The sequence below is a fragment of the Asparagus officinalis genome, chromosome 7, assembly GCF_001876935.1.
Source record: "Asparagus officinalis chromosome 7, Aspof.V1, whole genome shotgun sequence".
Taxonomy (NCBI): Eukaryota; Viridiplantae; Streptophyta; class Magnoliopsida; order Asparagales; family Asparagaceae; genus Asparagus; species Asparagus officinalis.
The window spans coordinates 45,986,722-46,002,396 of NC_033800.1; the positions used below are offsets into that span (position 1 = coordinate 45,986,722).

Sequence of the window (15,675 nt, forward strand, 5' to 3'; positions counted from 1 at the left end):
GGGTGTTATATTTCAAATCTTCTAGATAAAACGTCCAGAAAAACTTAGGATAATAGGTTGGGGATCTTGGGATTTAATTAATGTCATTATATTGAAAGTTAGAGAACACACAGAGGAAAAACTTTTAAAAAAAGGAAAAAAAATCACAAAATAAGTCATTAAATGTAATGGGATTTAATTAATGTCATTATATTGAAAGTTAGAGAGCACACAGGAGGAAAAAAAGTTAAAACAAAAGGAAAAAAATTACGAAATAGTTCATTAAATAAATGTTGAGAGTGGGATTTGAACCCACGCCCTTTCGGACCAGAACCTTAATCTGGCGCCTTAGACCAACTCGGCCATCTCAACGTTGGTGTACTGAATATTGATTAAATCGTTAACAACGTTTAAAAGCATATTGTTATACTGTAATTTGCGTACCCTGGAATTAATTATTAATATAGCTATCAATCTGTTTCTGTTTGATGCCAACCAAAATGCATGTTCAGATCAGTCTGATGTTTGCCTAATTCCGCTGAAAATTTACTGTAAGCGTGCAGTAAGCGTGCAGTAGGTGGGAATATCTCGCCTCAATGGAAGATATTGAATCGTATTGTATTATTCGAAGAAAATATTATCTGGTAATTTTTTATCGTCTACACAAGAGATAAATAAATGGGGAATTTCGTTCTATTAAACGTGTTCTATTTTATTCCAATCAGTAAAAGACTCATGTAATGAAGATTATTTTGGAAAGAATGCGACATGGAAAAAGCTCAAAAGATCAAAAATTTATTTGTGTTTTTTAATTGCTGACCAGTGTCCGGCCAAGATGACGGCTCATAATGCTATATACATAGGCTATATATTCTCATATGCTACCATACGTAGAAATTTTGGCTATTCTATTTATGGTTTAAATCCTCATATGATTTTGATAAAAGATTTGTATTGTGTGCCCACTTGCCTATGAAGTAGAAAATTATAAGCAGATGAAAAAGGAACCTCAAATGTAGAGGCACGCATATATGGTCATGTGTTTAAAGTCAATTTACATAGGTTTTTTCACATATATAATAATTAAACAATATGAATCAGGGAGGGGCATCTTGTCCTTTACAATGTTCTAACAGCTTAAAATATTGTTCACGCAATAGATCCAGCTGAAGACACGCAAATTTTGAGCCACACAAATTTTTCATGCAATAGATTCAGATGATGTATGGATTTGGATCATCTCCATTATAAAGTAACGGAGTAGCGGAGAGACCACTACGTTATTAAAAACTGTTGATTGTCTAGTTAATAGTTATGATTGCCCAATCTCATCATGCATTAATGTGCCAATTTTATCTTGCGTTGCATCGATAGCTACAAACTTCATATGTCAGTTCTTAGCAAGGTTATTACTGCTTTTTTACAAGCTTTAGTATATGTTCTCTCTTAGGTAACACACTTTGATATCTAATCTACTCACGTTGCTATTGGTTCTTTCGTTGATATTGAGTCGTTTCGTTTCCTTTTACTTCACTTTAGATGGCTGAGTGTTGCTTTCTCATTACTTATGACCTGCAAACAACACGGTTACTCTTTTGGCCCACAATGTTAGGCTTATTATTATTATTAGGGAAAAATGCTTCCAGCCCCCAAAACGAATGAAAACAAGCTTCCCACCCCCAAGACTTTTTCAACGGGTGCTTTGCCCCCAAAACTAAATTTTTTGTTCTCTGAGCCCCCAAACACAAAGCCCAATGAATTTCACACAGGGAAAGACTATAATACCCATTCTCTCTCTCTCTAACCCTGCAATCCCTCTGCTCTCCCTCCTCCCTCCCCCACCTCTCCACCCGCCGCCGCCGCCCTCCTCCTGCCATCCTCACCTTCTCTGCCATCGTCGCTCCGGCCATCCACAGCATCCTTAAGATCCACAACGCGGAGAAAACCTCGGCGCGGTTCGAGGAGTACAAAGAGATAGTCCGCTCGAGGGCCGAGCGAAACTCCGGCGACGAGCGCTGCATAGCCGACGGGAACAAGCGACTGAGGTTTTACTGCTTCATGATTCTCTGCGAGCTGGGTTTCATGGGAGCGTGGGAGCGGGCAGGAGGACCTGTTCATGGGAGCGTGGGAGCGTGGGAGGACCTGTTCATGGGAGCGTGGGAGCGTGGGAGGACCTGTTCATGGGAGCGTGGGAGCGTGGGAGGACCTGTTCATGGGAGCGTGGGAGCGTGGGAGGACCTGTTCATGGGAGCGTGGGAGCGTGGGAGGACCTGTTCATGGGAGCGTGGGAGCGTGGGAGGACCTGTTCATGGGAGCGTGGGAGCGTGGGAGGACCTGTTCATGGGAGCGTGGGAGCGTGCGGGAGGACTCGCCCAACCTAAGAACAATAATAAGAAGAAGAAGGACAAGATTGATAGTAATTACAACCATGCCCCCTAACCTTGGCTGCTCCTGCTTTGGATGGTACAAGAGCTTCTGGGCTCGTTGGGATGCCTCACCCAACCGCCATGTCATCCACCTCATCCTCGATGCCTTTGAAGAGACCCTTGAATCGAAGGAGGCCAACAGCAAGTAGAAGAGGGGGTTGAAGAGTAAAAAGATTGATTTTGATGAGGTTTTGGCGAAAGAGATGAGCGCCCATGAGGAGAAAGTTGATGATGATGGCCATGATGATGGGTACGGGCATGTTACTAATTACCAACGCTAAAACTATTACCACCAAAAAACTTTAAAATAACCCAAATAAAAATATACCGGTTGCTTGTTAAAATTACTCCCCCATTAGAATGTCCTACATTGGTTGTTAAGGTTATATGTTGGTTGTTAATGTTACGCGTTTGTTGTTAAGGTTACGTATTGGTTGTTAATGTTATACAGGTTGCTTGTTAAGGTTACGGGTTGGTTGTTAAGAATATGCGTTGGTTGTTAAGGTTACAGGCTTGTTAAGGTTACGGATTGGTGTTAACGTTATACGGGTTGATTGTTAAGGTTACGGGTTGCTTGTTTAACAATCAACTCGTAACCTTAACAAGCAAACCATATAACATTAACAACCAACCCGTAATCTTAACAACCAACCCGTAACCTTAACAACCAACCAGTAACATTAACAACAAACGCGTAACCTTAACAAGCAACTCGTAACCTTAACAAGCAACACGTATAACCTTAACAACCAACCCGTAACATTAACAACAAACACGTAACCTTCATATTAACGGATCTTGAGGATCTCTCTGTCGGATTGTTAGGCTCTGAAAAACACGCTAATTGAAGAAAAATGTAAACTTGGACCTAACAAACAAGGTGAAATCTCGACATCACAATAACAGCAGAACAAGGACCAGTGAAGCAAACAAAATGCACCAAAACATCAAATCCAAGCTCGACGGGGGAAAAACGTGTTGATTCCGACAGAGAGATCTTGAGTGTTCTGTATATTTAGAGTAACTTTTAGACGATATAGGAAGTCTAGATGCACTATTTTTATGCATGTTGGCCCGCCCATCCATGTTAACGTCTTTAATAGGTAACCAAAATAAATTTATATATTTTTCAAGAACACTCGCTTTTTTTAATAACTCTTAATATGTCAACATCTTTTAATTAATATGCATGGCACTATTCACAACATTTCTCAAGCTTCAAGCTACGTTCAGGAGTTTACATATTTCTTCAATTAGCGTGTTTTTCAGAGCCTAACAATCCGACAGAGAGATCCTCAAGATCCGTTAATATGAAGGTTACGTGTTTGTTGTTAATGTTACGGGTTGGTTGTTAAGGTTATACGTGTTGCTAGGGGGCATGGTTGTAATTACTATCAATCTTGTCCTTCTTCTTCTTATTATTGTTCTTAGGTTGGGCGAGTCCTCCCGCACGCTCCCACGCTCCCATGAACAGGTCCTCCCACGCTCCCACGCTCCCATGAACAGGTCCTCCCACGCTCCCACGCTCCCATGAACAGGTCCTCCCACGCTCCCACGCTCCCATGAACAGGTCCTCCCACGCTCCCACGCTCCCATGAACAGGTCCTCCCACGCTCCCACGCTCCCATGAACAGGTCCTCCCACGCTCCCACGCTCCCATGAACAGGTCCTCCCACGCTCCCACGCTCCCATGAACAGGTCCTCCTGCCCGCTCCCACGCTCCCATGAAACCCAGCTCGCAGAGAATCATGAAGCAGTAAAACCTCAGTCGCTTGTTCCCGTCGGCTATGCAGCGCTCATCGCCGGAGTTTCGCTCGGCCCTCGAGCGGACTATCTCTTTGTACTCCTCGAACCGCGCCGAGGTTTTCTCCGCGTTGTGGATCTTAAGGATGCTGTGGATGGCCGGAGCGACGATGGCAGAGAAGGTGAGGATGGCAGGAGGAGGGCGGCGGCGGCGGGTGGAGAGGTGGGGGAGGGAGGAGGGAGAGCAGAGGGATTGCAGGGTTAGAGAGAGAGAGAATGGGTATTATAGTCTTTCCCTGTGTGAAATTCATTGGGCTTTGTGTTTGGGGGCTCAGAGAACAAAAAATTTACTTTTGGGGGCAAAACACCCGTTGAAAAAGTCTTGGGGGTGGGAAGCTTGTTTTCATTCGTTTTGGGGGCTGGAAGCATTTTTCCCTTATTATTATTATTTGAAAAGAACCATTGGCTTATTACTCTGGAACATGTCTGAGCCTTAACTTTATCTATAGAGGTTAATATATTACTTTCGCTTACTCAAGAAGGAATTCGTTGACCGCAATCCAATGATTTAAATAAATTTTGCAGTAAACATTAAAAAAAAAAGATTTACTTTGCGCGAACTCTTGTCTCTTGCCAGTTGTTGTACATTCATTATTATATTGTACGTCGCGTTTTATACCTGTGATTTTCTCTGTAATTATCTCTCAGATATAGTACGTTTCTATTTTCTCTGCACTAATTTTACATTTTCCTACCAACTAAAGGCGCCGCGTACGCCCGAATTTTTTCCTAAGCAGCTGGATCATACTTTTTAGGGAATAAATTAAGATGCATGCCTCAGCTAAATCTATAACCATTATAAACAAATCTTCCAAGTTAATAAAATACAAGCACACCAATATCAACAGAACATTATTTTTTACTATATTCCTCACAAGTAGCTCAGTCCCTGCGGAGGGTTCTTTATTAATATGATTTCACAACACAGTTTACCTCAACAAATACCACCAAATTTTATTTGCATCAGAATTTTTTGATGAACTCATGAATGTGAGCATTGATTTCATCTGGCTTTTCTTCCATTATGAAATGGCCGACTCCTTCCATGATGACCACATCCTCAAGCATAGGAACGTATTTCTTGAAACCACCTTTGTGTATGAAATCCTTGGCCCCGAGAGAATTGTAAGTGAGGTCTAAGTCTCCAACAATGAACTTTGCTGGTATGTTAACTCGTGCACCGGTCCATGGGGCGGAAAGTTCCCAATCTCTGCAATACAAAGCAAATATTGAGACCCGATATGCTCAAAAAAATCATTTCCATACGCATGCAATAGTAAATGGGGGCTACAGTGTCCCCGTGCGATGTTGGATGGTGTGACACTGACTTGACAATATGACACGCATCAAGACCAGTATATATATATAATCTTATATTATAAGATCATTTATATATATAGATCATACCTAGTGGTTTGAATACATGTCACAGAAGCAGCATTACCAACCAAGAGTATATATACACTATGGGGGGAGAGACTCTCAAATAATGTGTATTGTATTCGTAGATAAACTCGATAATATATATAATTAGGCCCATATGTCTCAAAATTAATAAATATAAAAATATAAAATATAAAAAGTCGTATCTAGCAACTTATCACGTACTCTCACTCTATTTTCTGACCATGCACATCCCTTGATTGCAGGACGGACTCCTTTTTTTTCATTAGTTTTAAACTATCGTGTGAATCAAATCGCTGTCAGAATTAGACATTTATCAAGAAAATTCTTATTAAGACTCCCCCATGAGTTCAAAAATTCACGCATAGTATATCTTGTCATCAGAGTATAAATGTATATGGTAATGAAATAGGACATGAAAGATACATTTAGCTAGATTTCCTTAATCCTTAGTGCATGTGCTGTAAGTTTAGTTACTTACGAGTCCAAGCATCGGTAGTAATTAACTCCACCGGTGAAGCCAGACTTGTCGAATTTGCTTTCATAGTAGCTGATATCATCTTCCGAGAGCCAAGGAGGCAGTGTAATTTGTTCACTAGGAGAACCCCAGCCTTCTTTCGGTATAAAAAGGGGACCAGGATTACGATATGTAAAAAACTTCTTCAGAACAAGGGAAGTCCCCAATCGAGCAAATTCCGATTCAATCGCTCCAGGTTCCTATTGGAATATTTGTGCAAAACAAAGAGTGGTTAAAAAGGATCAGTAGACCATTAATTTTATGGGGTAAAGGAATTAATGACCAAACAACCAAAAAGGTCACTGCAAATTTTTAACTGCTCATAAAATATGAGATTCATGGTGAATGGTAGAATTCAAGAGTGCTGATTATATAGCTTAGTAGTTGTAGAGCTGTACATCCTTATTGCAAACAATATTTGCTTTCATTAGATTGGCTATTGAAATGTGTTAACAACGGTTCTCTTCCAAATCATTTGGAAAATCGTAAATTATGATGAAGAACGAGAAGCTTGTTCCTGTGGGCTTGTATTTATTTTTTTGACTGAATGTTTTATCTTTATTATTATTATTATTGTTGTTGTTATTATACATTCATGAATTGGGATCGATGATGGTGAATTACTTTTTTTTTTAGCTCTAGAAGGTAATTCAGTCCTTTTCAAGTTAAGATGAGGATAATAAAAGTAATTTATCTTCATGGTAACATCTCAACTTAGAAAAGCATTGTGTGGAGTTGATAGGATGTAATTGGTAATAAAATAATTCAAGAAGTACAAGTGACTATACCGCGCGCCGTAGTACACTCTGCAATTAATCCTCATGATATGCTCGTCAATAAGCTTCAACGTAGATATATATTCGCTTTCATTCCTATAGTTCTTTTCTTACATCTAGAGATGTCTGATTAAATTCCTTTCGTAGAACACCAAATTAAGATCTTACGCCCACCATTAATTATTTATTCACAGAATAAGCAACAACGACATTGGAAGACTAAGATAACAAGAAAGCATAACATTTCTATGGGAAAAATTAAGCAATTAAAAGAGAAACCTGGAATCTGCAGATGTAGTAGTCATCACCATAGGTAGCCCTCAAGGACTCGATCGTCTTTCTCGCCGGATTCCGGGGGGTAAATGGGACACTAAGCGCCACCAGCGCCTTCACCTTGTCCGGCCTGAACAGGCACAGATTCCATGCCAGCATTGCTCCCCAATCATGCCCCACAACCAAAACCTTAATTCCCAAATTAAATCAGCCAACACAAAACGTATAGAAAATTCAACAAATTATTAGAAATTAAACCCAATACAAAGTAAGCTGCACATAGAACAATGGTTACCACTAGGAATCCAACTTAATTAGGCTGCTCGTCAATAAGCACATAGAAAAAAGAGAGTGTACAGTTTTGAGGGAAAGCCACTGTTGAAAGCCTGCCAAAAGTATCAAAAGTGTCATTTTTTAACAGGCTTTCAAGCAAAATCCTCTTTTCTAGAGACATTTTTGCGTAAAGCCTGTAAAAGAAGTGACACCTTAACCGGCTTTCAAGGGAAATTATTTTTAACCCAACAGACCCTAAAAGTAGTTGTTTCTTCACTACGAGGTGACGCGGCTCAGATGAGTCTACAACTTATCATATCATTATGAACTGTTGTTGTCAGTTTTATTTTTTCACTCATAAAGAACAACTCCCATATATTAAATCTGTTTATTAAAGATAGTGATCTCTTGGTTGCTTTTTGAAAGCAAACTATAGAAGTGGTTCAATTTTAGAAAAGAACAAATTTTCAAATCAGACCCATTTTAATTTTTTTTTATTTAAAGCGATCCATTTTTTTTTATCAAAACCGACCCGATTTTGTAATTAGCAGTTTAATCACCATCCTAAACAGTCGGGGTTGCCAACCCCGACTATTTAGGAATGTGTTAAACCCTAATTAGAAGTCTTAAACCCTAAAAATTAATGTCCTAAATAGTCGGGGTTGCTAACCCCGACTGTTTAGGAAGGTGATTAAGTAGCTAATTACAAAATCGGGTCGGTTTTGGTAAATAAAAAAAAAGAGTCGGTTAAAAAAAAAAGGAAATCAGTCTGTTTTGAAAAATTCTTCTTTTAGAAAACCCAACATCTGTATAGGATTCATATAGGCTACAATTAAGACTGAAATGTTTGGAAAATCATAGCAACTGACATATGTAAAAACAATAACGGCCACCTTTTCTTGGCCCAAAGAATCGATGAGAGCAACAAGATCTCCAACAATCTGAAACACGGTGTAGTCGTTAACATCCCCAGGGACCTGGGTGTCTCCGTAGCCGCGGAGGTCCGGGGCCACGCAGCGGTAACCTAGTCCGGCAAGGCCGACAATCTGGTGGCGCCACGCGTACCATAGCTCGGGGAATCCGTGGATGAGGAGGACCACCGGACCGTCGCCCTTCTCGGCCACGTGCATGCTTATGCCGTTGACGGCGACAGTCCGGTGAGCGATTTCTCCGTCGGCCATCTTTTTGGTATTCTGTGCGGGTTTTGAGCAGCAAGAGCAGAGTCGAGAGCAGAATTTATGGAGAGAAATTGTCATGAAATAAGTGTAGAGATATAGAGATTGACCAATGATAGAGGACGAAAGAGGGAGTGATGCGTGCACTATTTTGGTTGTATCGTCTTTGTCCTTTGCGTGGCAGACCACGTGATGTAGACGTACGCGCGCGTGGCCTGCTTATTACTTGCATCTTAAGCCTCCTTCTTTGAGAGATAAATGAGGATCAGGGGGTATTAAATTAGAGAGATTACGGGTAAATTTCAGAAAAATTTCCTATTTCAGTTTGGGCGTTTATCAGATAACCCCCTTAAGCATTACGAATCGCCCCTTAATTTCCTTTTAGGGAGGTTTCTTCTTTTTTAAAAAATTAAAATCGAAGTGGGTTTTCTGAGCAACCCAAAACTTAGAGGGGTTTATTTTGTGAGTTTCTAAAAGTTAAGGGGTTATTTTAGAAATGCCCAAATTGAAAGCGAATTTGTCCGAAATTTGCACAGAAGTTAAACGTAGCTAATTCATTAAGGTAAACAAGTATTAAAATGTTATGACATTTGCTTCAATCATTTTGCTCTTTGTTCGTGTTTAAAAATAAAGAGGATTAATTTCTCTATAAATAAATAGATTATCTCTTAAGGCAGCATGGATTGGTGAACTCCTCGTCATTTAAGGGGTATTTTCATTTTAACTTCGATCCCTAAAGGAGCAGCATGAGGGGTCTCTCTTTAACACACATTGTCAAACAGCACATTTTATTTATTTTTATTTTTATTTTTTCAAAATTATTATAAGACGTTTATTATCGTGTTTTTCATATATCAAAATTGTGATGCTTACTTATGCCGAATGTTTCTTCATGTATCGAAATATGAGCTATTTTATATTTGATACAACACTAATACAATCTATTTTAAATTCGTACATGTTGGAACTTAAATTTGAATTGATAAAATATCATTTCAAAGTCCTTGCTATTTTATCAAAAACTTTAAAGTTATGATAATAATACAAAACTATAAATTTTTACATTAAAATTTAAATTTAATTCAAGTATTTATTGATTATTGATTACTGAGTTTTCAGTTAATATTGCCTTTTGGGAGGGATTGTTGGATATTTTATTAAAGAAAAGGCAATTTAACATGTTTTACATATTTTATTTTCCTCGACAATTAATTAATACGTGCATAATGGTTATATAATTATGGCGAACGTTACCGTATTAATTATGGGTTTATTGCGTAACGGTCGACATTATGGCGTACGTTACTGTATTGATTGCTAGGATTTGTAACGGCTCTCTAAGACCCCTATATAAGCAGCCCTTCATATTCTCGGAAAAACAACAAGAAAAACAACAAGTATCTTCTCTCCTCTTCATATTATTTCTTCATAGTATTGGTTTTATTTTTGGGCAACTTTCTTCATCTGAGCAGAAGCTCTGTACTCTCGCCCGAGTACAGAGGCCGGCCGATTCCGGAGGTTTTTACCGTTAGGGGAGAGGGGATCATCTGCGCCAGGGCGATAGGCGGGTCCTCAATCTTCTAGGACAGTGAATACACGACTACTCCTGATCAGGCCAGATTTAATTATTTTATTCGAATTTATTTCATGCTATAATCTTAATTATCTGATAAATTTCCAACAAGAATCGTATTAGCTTTTTGGAGTATATTGTGTTTTCGCCAAAAGTCGAATTTGTTGTCGAATTCATTATATCTTCGGTCGATTACAATAAATTCAAAGAAAACAGCCTTTTTATAAGACTCTTTTACACAACAAAAGAAAATTACAACTCTTGAGAAAATAAACGCAGGATCGTTGTTTGGATCACTGCTTTCGTGGGATCTTTGCCTGTGCCGGGAGCGCTTTGACTCGTGGACCACCAAATCACAGATTCTGATTGAACCGTGAGGGGTTTATGATTCTGACTTCGTTTATCGAAGTGAGAAATTGAAACGATATCTTATCGATGTAAGATAGTCGTTCTTCTTGAAATCAAGTCAAAGCTCAATTTCAAGGATTGGCCGTAAGATCAGCACCTCTGCTCTCTCTCTGCTCTGGATTGCTCTGGATTGCTCTGAAGTGCTCACAATGATCCGCCCCTTGGGAAAAATGGCCTTAGGAGGGTATTTATAACCTCCAAGAACAGTTGGCAGAAAACAGGTTCGCGAGACAGCTTTTGCTGTCTCGACGGGCGAGACAGTGTTTGCTGTCTCGGCCCGCGAGACACAGTAAAATACTGTCTACATTTCAGGCAGTTTTCATCTTAACTTCCTTCCCACGTTTCAAACTCCGTTATTTTGGCAGTTATCCACGTGATTCTCGCCCACGACGTTTCCCACGTTCTTGAACAGTTAGTGGCCACGTGTAGGGCAGTTACAAAGGTAGTTTTGACCATCTGAAAGCTGTCTCACGTGCGAGACAGTAAATTCTGTCTCGCACGGCGAGACAGTAAATACTGTCTCGCGGGGGCGAGACAGTGAAAACTGTCTCGCGTGGGCGAGACAGTAAAAGTCTGTCTCGCCTTAAAATCGTGAATATTGAAATTGCACAACATTAATTGCTAACTGATTGAATGAACAAAATGGAAAAAAATCATAAACTATATAACCTATGCAAATGACGAATTTTGAAGTATGCATATTTATTTTTCTATGAGCTGAGGAATAAAAATTGATGAAAAATCGTCGGTTGATGCATAGGAAAAATCACATTTTTATGAAAGAAAATGTTACCATCATTGGATTAAAACTAATGAAAATAGACTTAACTCGTGGGCTATAAATCGCAAAAATTATGAATTTCAAAGTATATAAGTACTTGCCAGTAGGACGAAACGAACAAAATTTGCCAAAATGGTGAGTTATAAACCAGCAAAATTACAAATTCTTAAGTAGTTATTATTGATCATTATTAGGTAGAATGAATGATAATGGACAAAAATGACGGCCTATAGCTTCAAGAAAATCATGAACGTTGAAGTTCCCATCATTAATTGCCAAATAGTTGAAACGAAGAAAATGGACAAAAATCATGGAAAATAACCCATTAAAATAATAAATTTGAAGTATGCAAATTTATTTTCCATCGGATCAAAGAACAAAGATTGCCACATTTGGGCATTACAGCCCAACAAAATTGTAAATATTGATATTTGCAAAATTAGTTGTTAAATGGTCGAAACGAAGGGAAATAAGTTATGGACTATAACCCATGAAAATCGTGAATTTTGAAATACGGGTGTCTACTCTCCATCGGGTCAAAGAACTAAAATTGATGAAATTCATGGGTTATAGCTCATGAAAATGGCGATTTTTGACGAAATAAAATTTAGTTTTTATTAGGTTGAAAGTAACAAAAATACAAGAAAATCCTACATTAAAGCCCTTGAACCGTGGATTTTGAAGAACGTATAATTACTTGCGGAAATTATTAGTAATGACCTACCAAATTATGAATTTTAAAGTAGTCATAACAAATTACCATCGAACAAATGAACACTAATAAAAAATTGTGAGATATATAGCTCATGAAAATCACGAATACTGAAGTTCATACAGCTAATTGCTAAATGGTTGTAATGAACACAATGGAAAACAATCGACTATAGCTCATGAAAATAATTTATTTTCCACAAGGTCAAAGAACGGAAAAATTGACCAAAAATCATGGTCAAAGTCAATGAAAATAATGATTTTTCATGAAAGAAATTTCAATTGTCATTAGGTCGAAACAACCGAAAATGGACTAAAGTCGCAAGTTATAGGTCATGAAAATTACGAATTTTAAAATACATATAAATATATTAGGACAAAATGAACAAACATTGCAAAAATCATAGAGTTATGACCCACGAAAATCGCAAATTTAAAGGTAGTCATAATGAACTGTCATTAGGTCAAATGGATGATAATTGACAAAAATCGTTCACCTGTAGCCCAAAATTAATTGCGAAATAGTCGAAACGAACAAATTGGACCAAAAAGACTAGCTTATGGAAAACAACGAATTTTGGAATACGCTTATTTTTTTCTATTGGGTCAAAGACCAAAAATTATGTGTTATTGTTGGTTATAGTCCGTGAAAATCACGAAAATCGATGTTCGCACAATTAATTTTGAAATGGTCGAAAAGAAAAAAATGACGAAAATCATAATGACTCATGAAGCTCGTGAATGTTGAAGTACACATTTAGGCTATGTACCCGAGTACTTCTATCATGATTCATGACGTCGTACATGTACTACACAAGTACTCAACACTTTCACGTACCCATACTTCAGGGACACTCCTTGGATATATACATACAGTTTATTCTAACATGTACTTAATTGCATGATATATATTTTAATTGAAAATACTTTCCATACACTTCTTGAATATATATCTTACACTTACACATCGACTTTTTGAAACTCGTTAGACTGTCAAATTCATTTCAGTCTACACAAGTTCAAAGCTACGATTTTAAAGGTTCGGCGTATATATAGTTAAAAAACGAGCACTTTCCAATTTATAATAATCAACATAATTACATAAACTTAAAAACATGCAGGTACCACCATGAAGTAGAACTGGACATGGCACTGAGACTGTCACAGGATGACGGACTGATATAGAATACTTGAACTGGGGCCGCTCTATGTAGCCATGCTATCGGCAGAAGGAATTTTAATTCTAATGTACAAGTGAAAATCAATAACGATCTCATGCAACTATTAATTTCGATACACATACGTAGCCACATCCCATAACCGTACCTGCATCCATACCAGCATCTTCATGTAATAAAGCATTTAGGTGTCACTCGGTCGAAGAACTAAAATTGACATAAATCATGAATTATGGCTTAACCGCCATGACGAACAACAGACCGAAATCACATTACAGCCCATAAAAATAAAATACTACATAGCATGCATATTTAAATTCCATCGGGTCAGAAAAATAATAATGTGTAAAACCCATAAAAAATCTCAATTTTTATGAGAAAAATTTTGATTGCCATTAAAGCAAAATTAACAAAAACTGACTAATATTGTGAATTATAGCCCATTAAAATCACGAAATTCGAAGTATGTACATTTATTTGTCATTAGGAAAAAACAAACACAATTTGACAAAATCATAAGATATAACCACTCCAAAATTACAAAATTTTAAATAGACATTACTAATAGCTTTGGGCTCAAATGGATGATAATAGAAAAAAATTGTGCCCTATAGCCAAAAAAAATTACAAATATTGAAGTTCTCACAATTTGTTACTAGATGGTCAAAACAAACAAACTAGTCAAAAATCATGGAATATAGTCCATGAAAAATAACAAATTGTGAAATACATATATTCATTTTCTATGAAACTCCAATTACCATTTGTTTAAAACTTACAAAGACAAATAAAAATTTGTAGGTTACATAGCCAATGCAAATTGCAGATTATGAAGACGTGATATTACTTGTCATATGGATGAAATGAAAAAAATAGGCTAAAATAGTTAGTAATGACCCCGCCAAAATAAAGAATTTCAACGTAGCCATAATTAATTGTCATTGGGCCGAATGAACGATAATAGACAAACTCGTGGACTATAGCCCATGAAAGTTGCGAATATTAAAGTTCAAACGATTAATTTCTAAATGGTCATAACAAACAAAATGAAAAAAAACATGAAGTATAGTACATCCAAATAACAAATTTTGACGTATGATATCTAATTTTCCATCAGGTCAAAAGAACAAAATTAGACAAAAATCATGGATTAGCACTACATGAAAATCATGATTTTTTATGATAGGAAATTTTAATTGTGATTAGGTCGAAACTAATAAAAATAGACTTAAGCCATAGGTTATTGCTCGTGTAAATTGTGAATTTTGAAGTACATATTTAGTTGACATTGGGACAAAACAAAAAGATGTCAAAATCGTGAGTTATAATCCACCAGATTCACAAATTTTGAAATACTCATTATTGATAGTCATTGGGTATAAAGATTTAACGATGGACAAAAAACACAACCTATAGCCCCAAAAAATCGAGAATATTAAAGGTCTTACAATTAATTGTTAAATGGTCAAAATGAACAAGATGGGGAAAAAAAAAGATATGGACTATAAGCCTATGAAAATAACGAATTTAGAAATATGCATATTTATTATCCACAGGGTCTAATGACAAAAATTGACAAAATTGTGGGTTATAGCATATGAAATCCGTGAAAATTGATGTTTGCACAATTAATTGCGAAATTGTCAAAAAATTTTATAAAAATCATGGACTATAGCCCATGAAAATTGTGAAATTTGAAGTACACATTTAGTTTCGTTAGGTCAAATAACGATAGTTGACAAAAATTATGAACGACAACCTACTGTTCATGACGAACAAAAAAAGACAAATTAAGGATTACAGCCTACGAAAATAAAATAAATTTAATGTACCCGTATCAATTTTCCATTGAGTCAAGAAATTTAATAGAAAATTGCGGATTATATAAGCCATAAAAACCTTAGTTTTCATGAAAGAAAAATTAACAGCCACTTTATCAAAACTAGCGAAAATAGACTAAAATTTTGTATTATAGCCAATGAAAATCACGACTGTTGATATACGTACAACTATTTGTCATTAGATAAAAATGAACGAAAACTGTCAAAATCTTGAGTTGCAACACACAAAATCGTAAATTTCAAAATAATCATTATTAATTGTTATTTCTCAAATGGATGTTAACGGACAAAATTGTAGCCTAAAGCCAAAGAAAATTACAAATATTTGTTCGCACAATTAATTGCTAAATGTCAAAATGAAAAAAAATGGACAAAAATCATAAGGACTAGCCCATAAAAACAACGAATTTTGTTGTACACATTTATTTTCCATTAGGTTTGAGAACAAAACTTGACAAAATTGTGGACTATAGCCCTAAACATCTGTATTTTTTATTAAAGAAACTGTAATTGTCATTTGTTTGAAACTAACAAAAATAACTAAAATCGTGGATTAA

The 15,675-nt window shown here is 36.9% G+C and overlaps 1 protein-coding gene and 1 non-coding gene across 2 annotated transcripts; both read right to left on the reverse strand.

Annotated features, from left to right (window-relative positions):
* On the reverse strand, positions 271 to 351 carry TRNAL-AAG. The gene has a single exon. It is a non-coding gene; the product is annotated as a tRNA-Leu (tRNA).
* On the reverse strand, positions 4,986 to 8,724 carry LOC109850252 (epoxide hydrolase A-like). The gene is made up of 4 exons (XM_020420223.1): positions 8,345 to 8,724; positions 7,185 to 7,367; positions 6,094 to 6,329; positions 4,986 to 5,418 (listed from the first exon to the last, which is right to left on the reverse strand). The coding sequence occupies exons 1-4, from the start codon at positions 8,705 to 8,707 to the stop codon at positions 5,172 to 5,174; spliced, it is 1,029 nt and encodes a 342-aa protein (XP_020275812.1). The 5' UTR covers positions 8,708 to 8,724; the 3' UTR covers positions 4,986 to 5,171.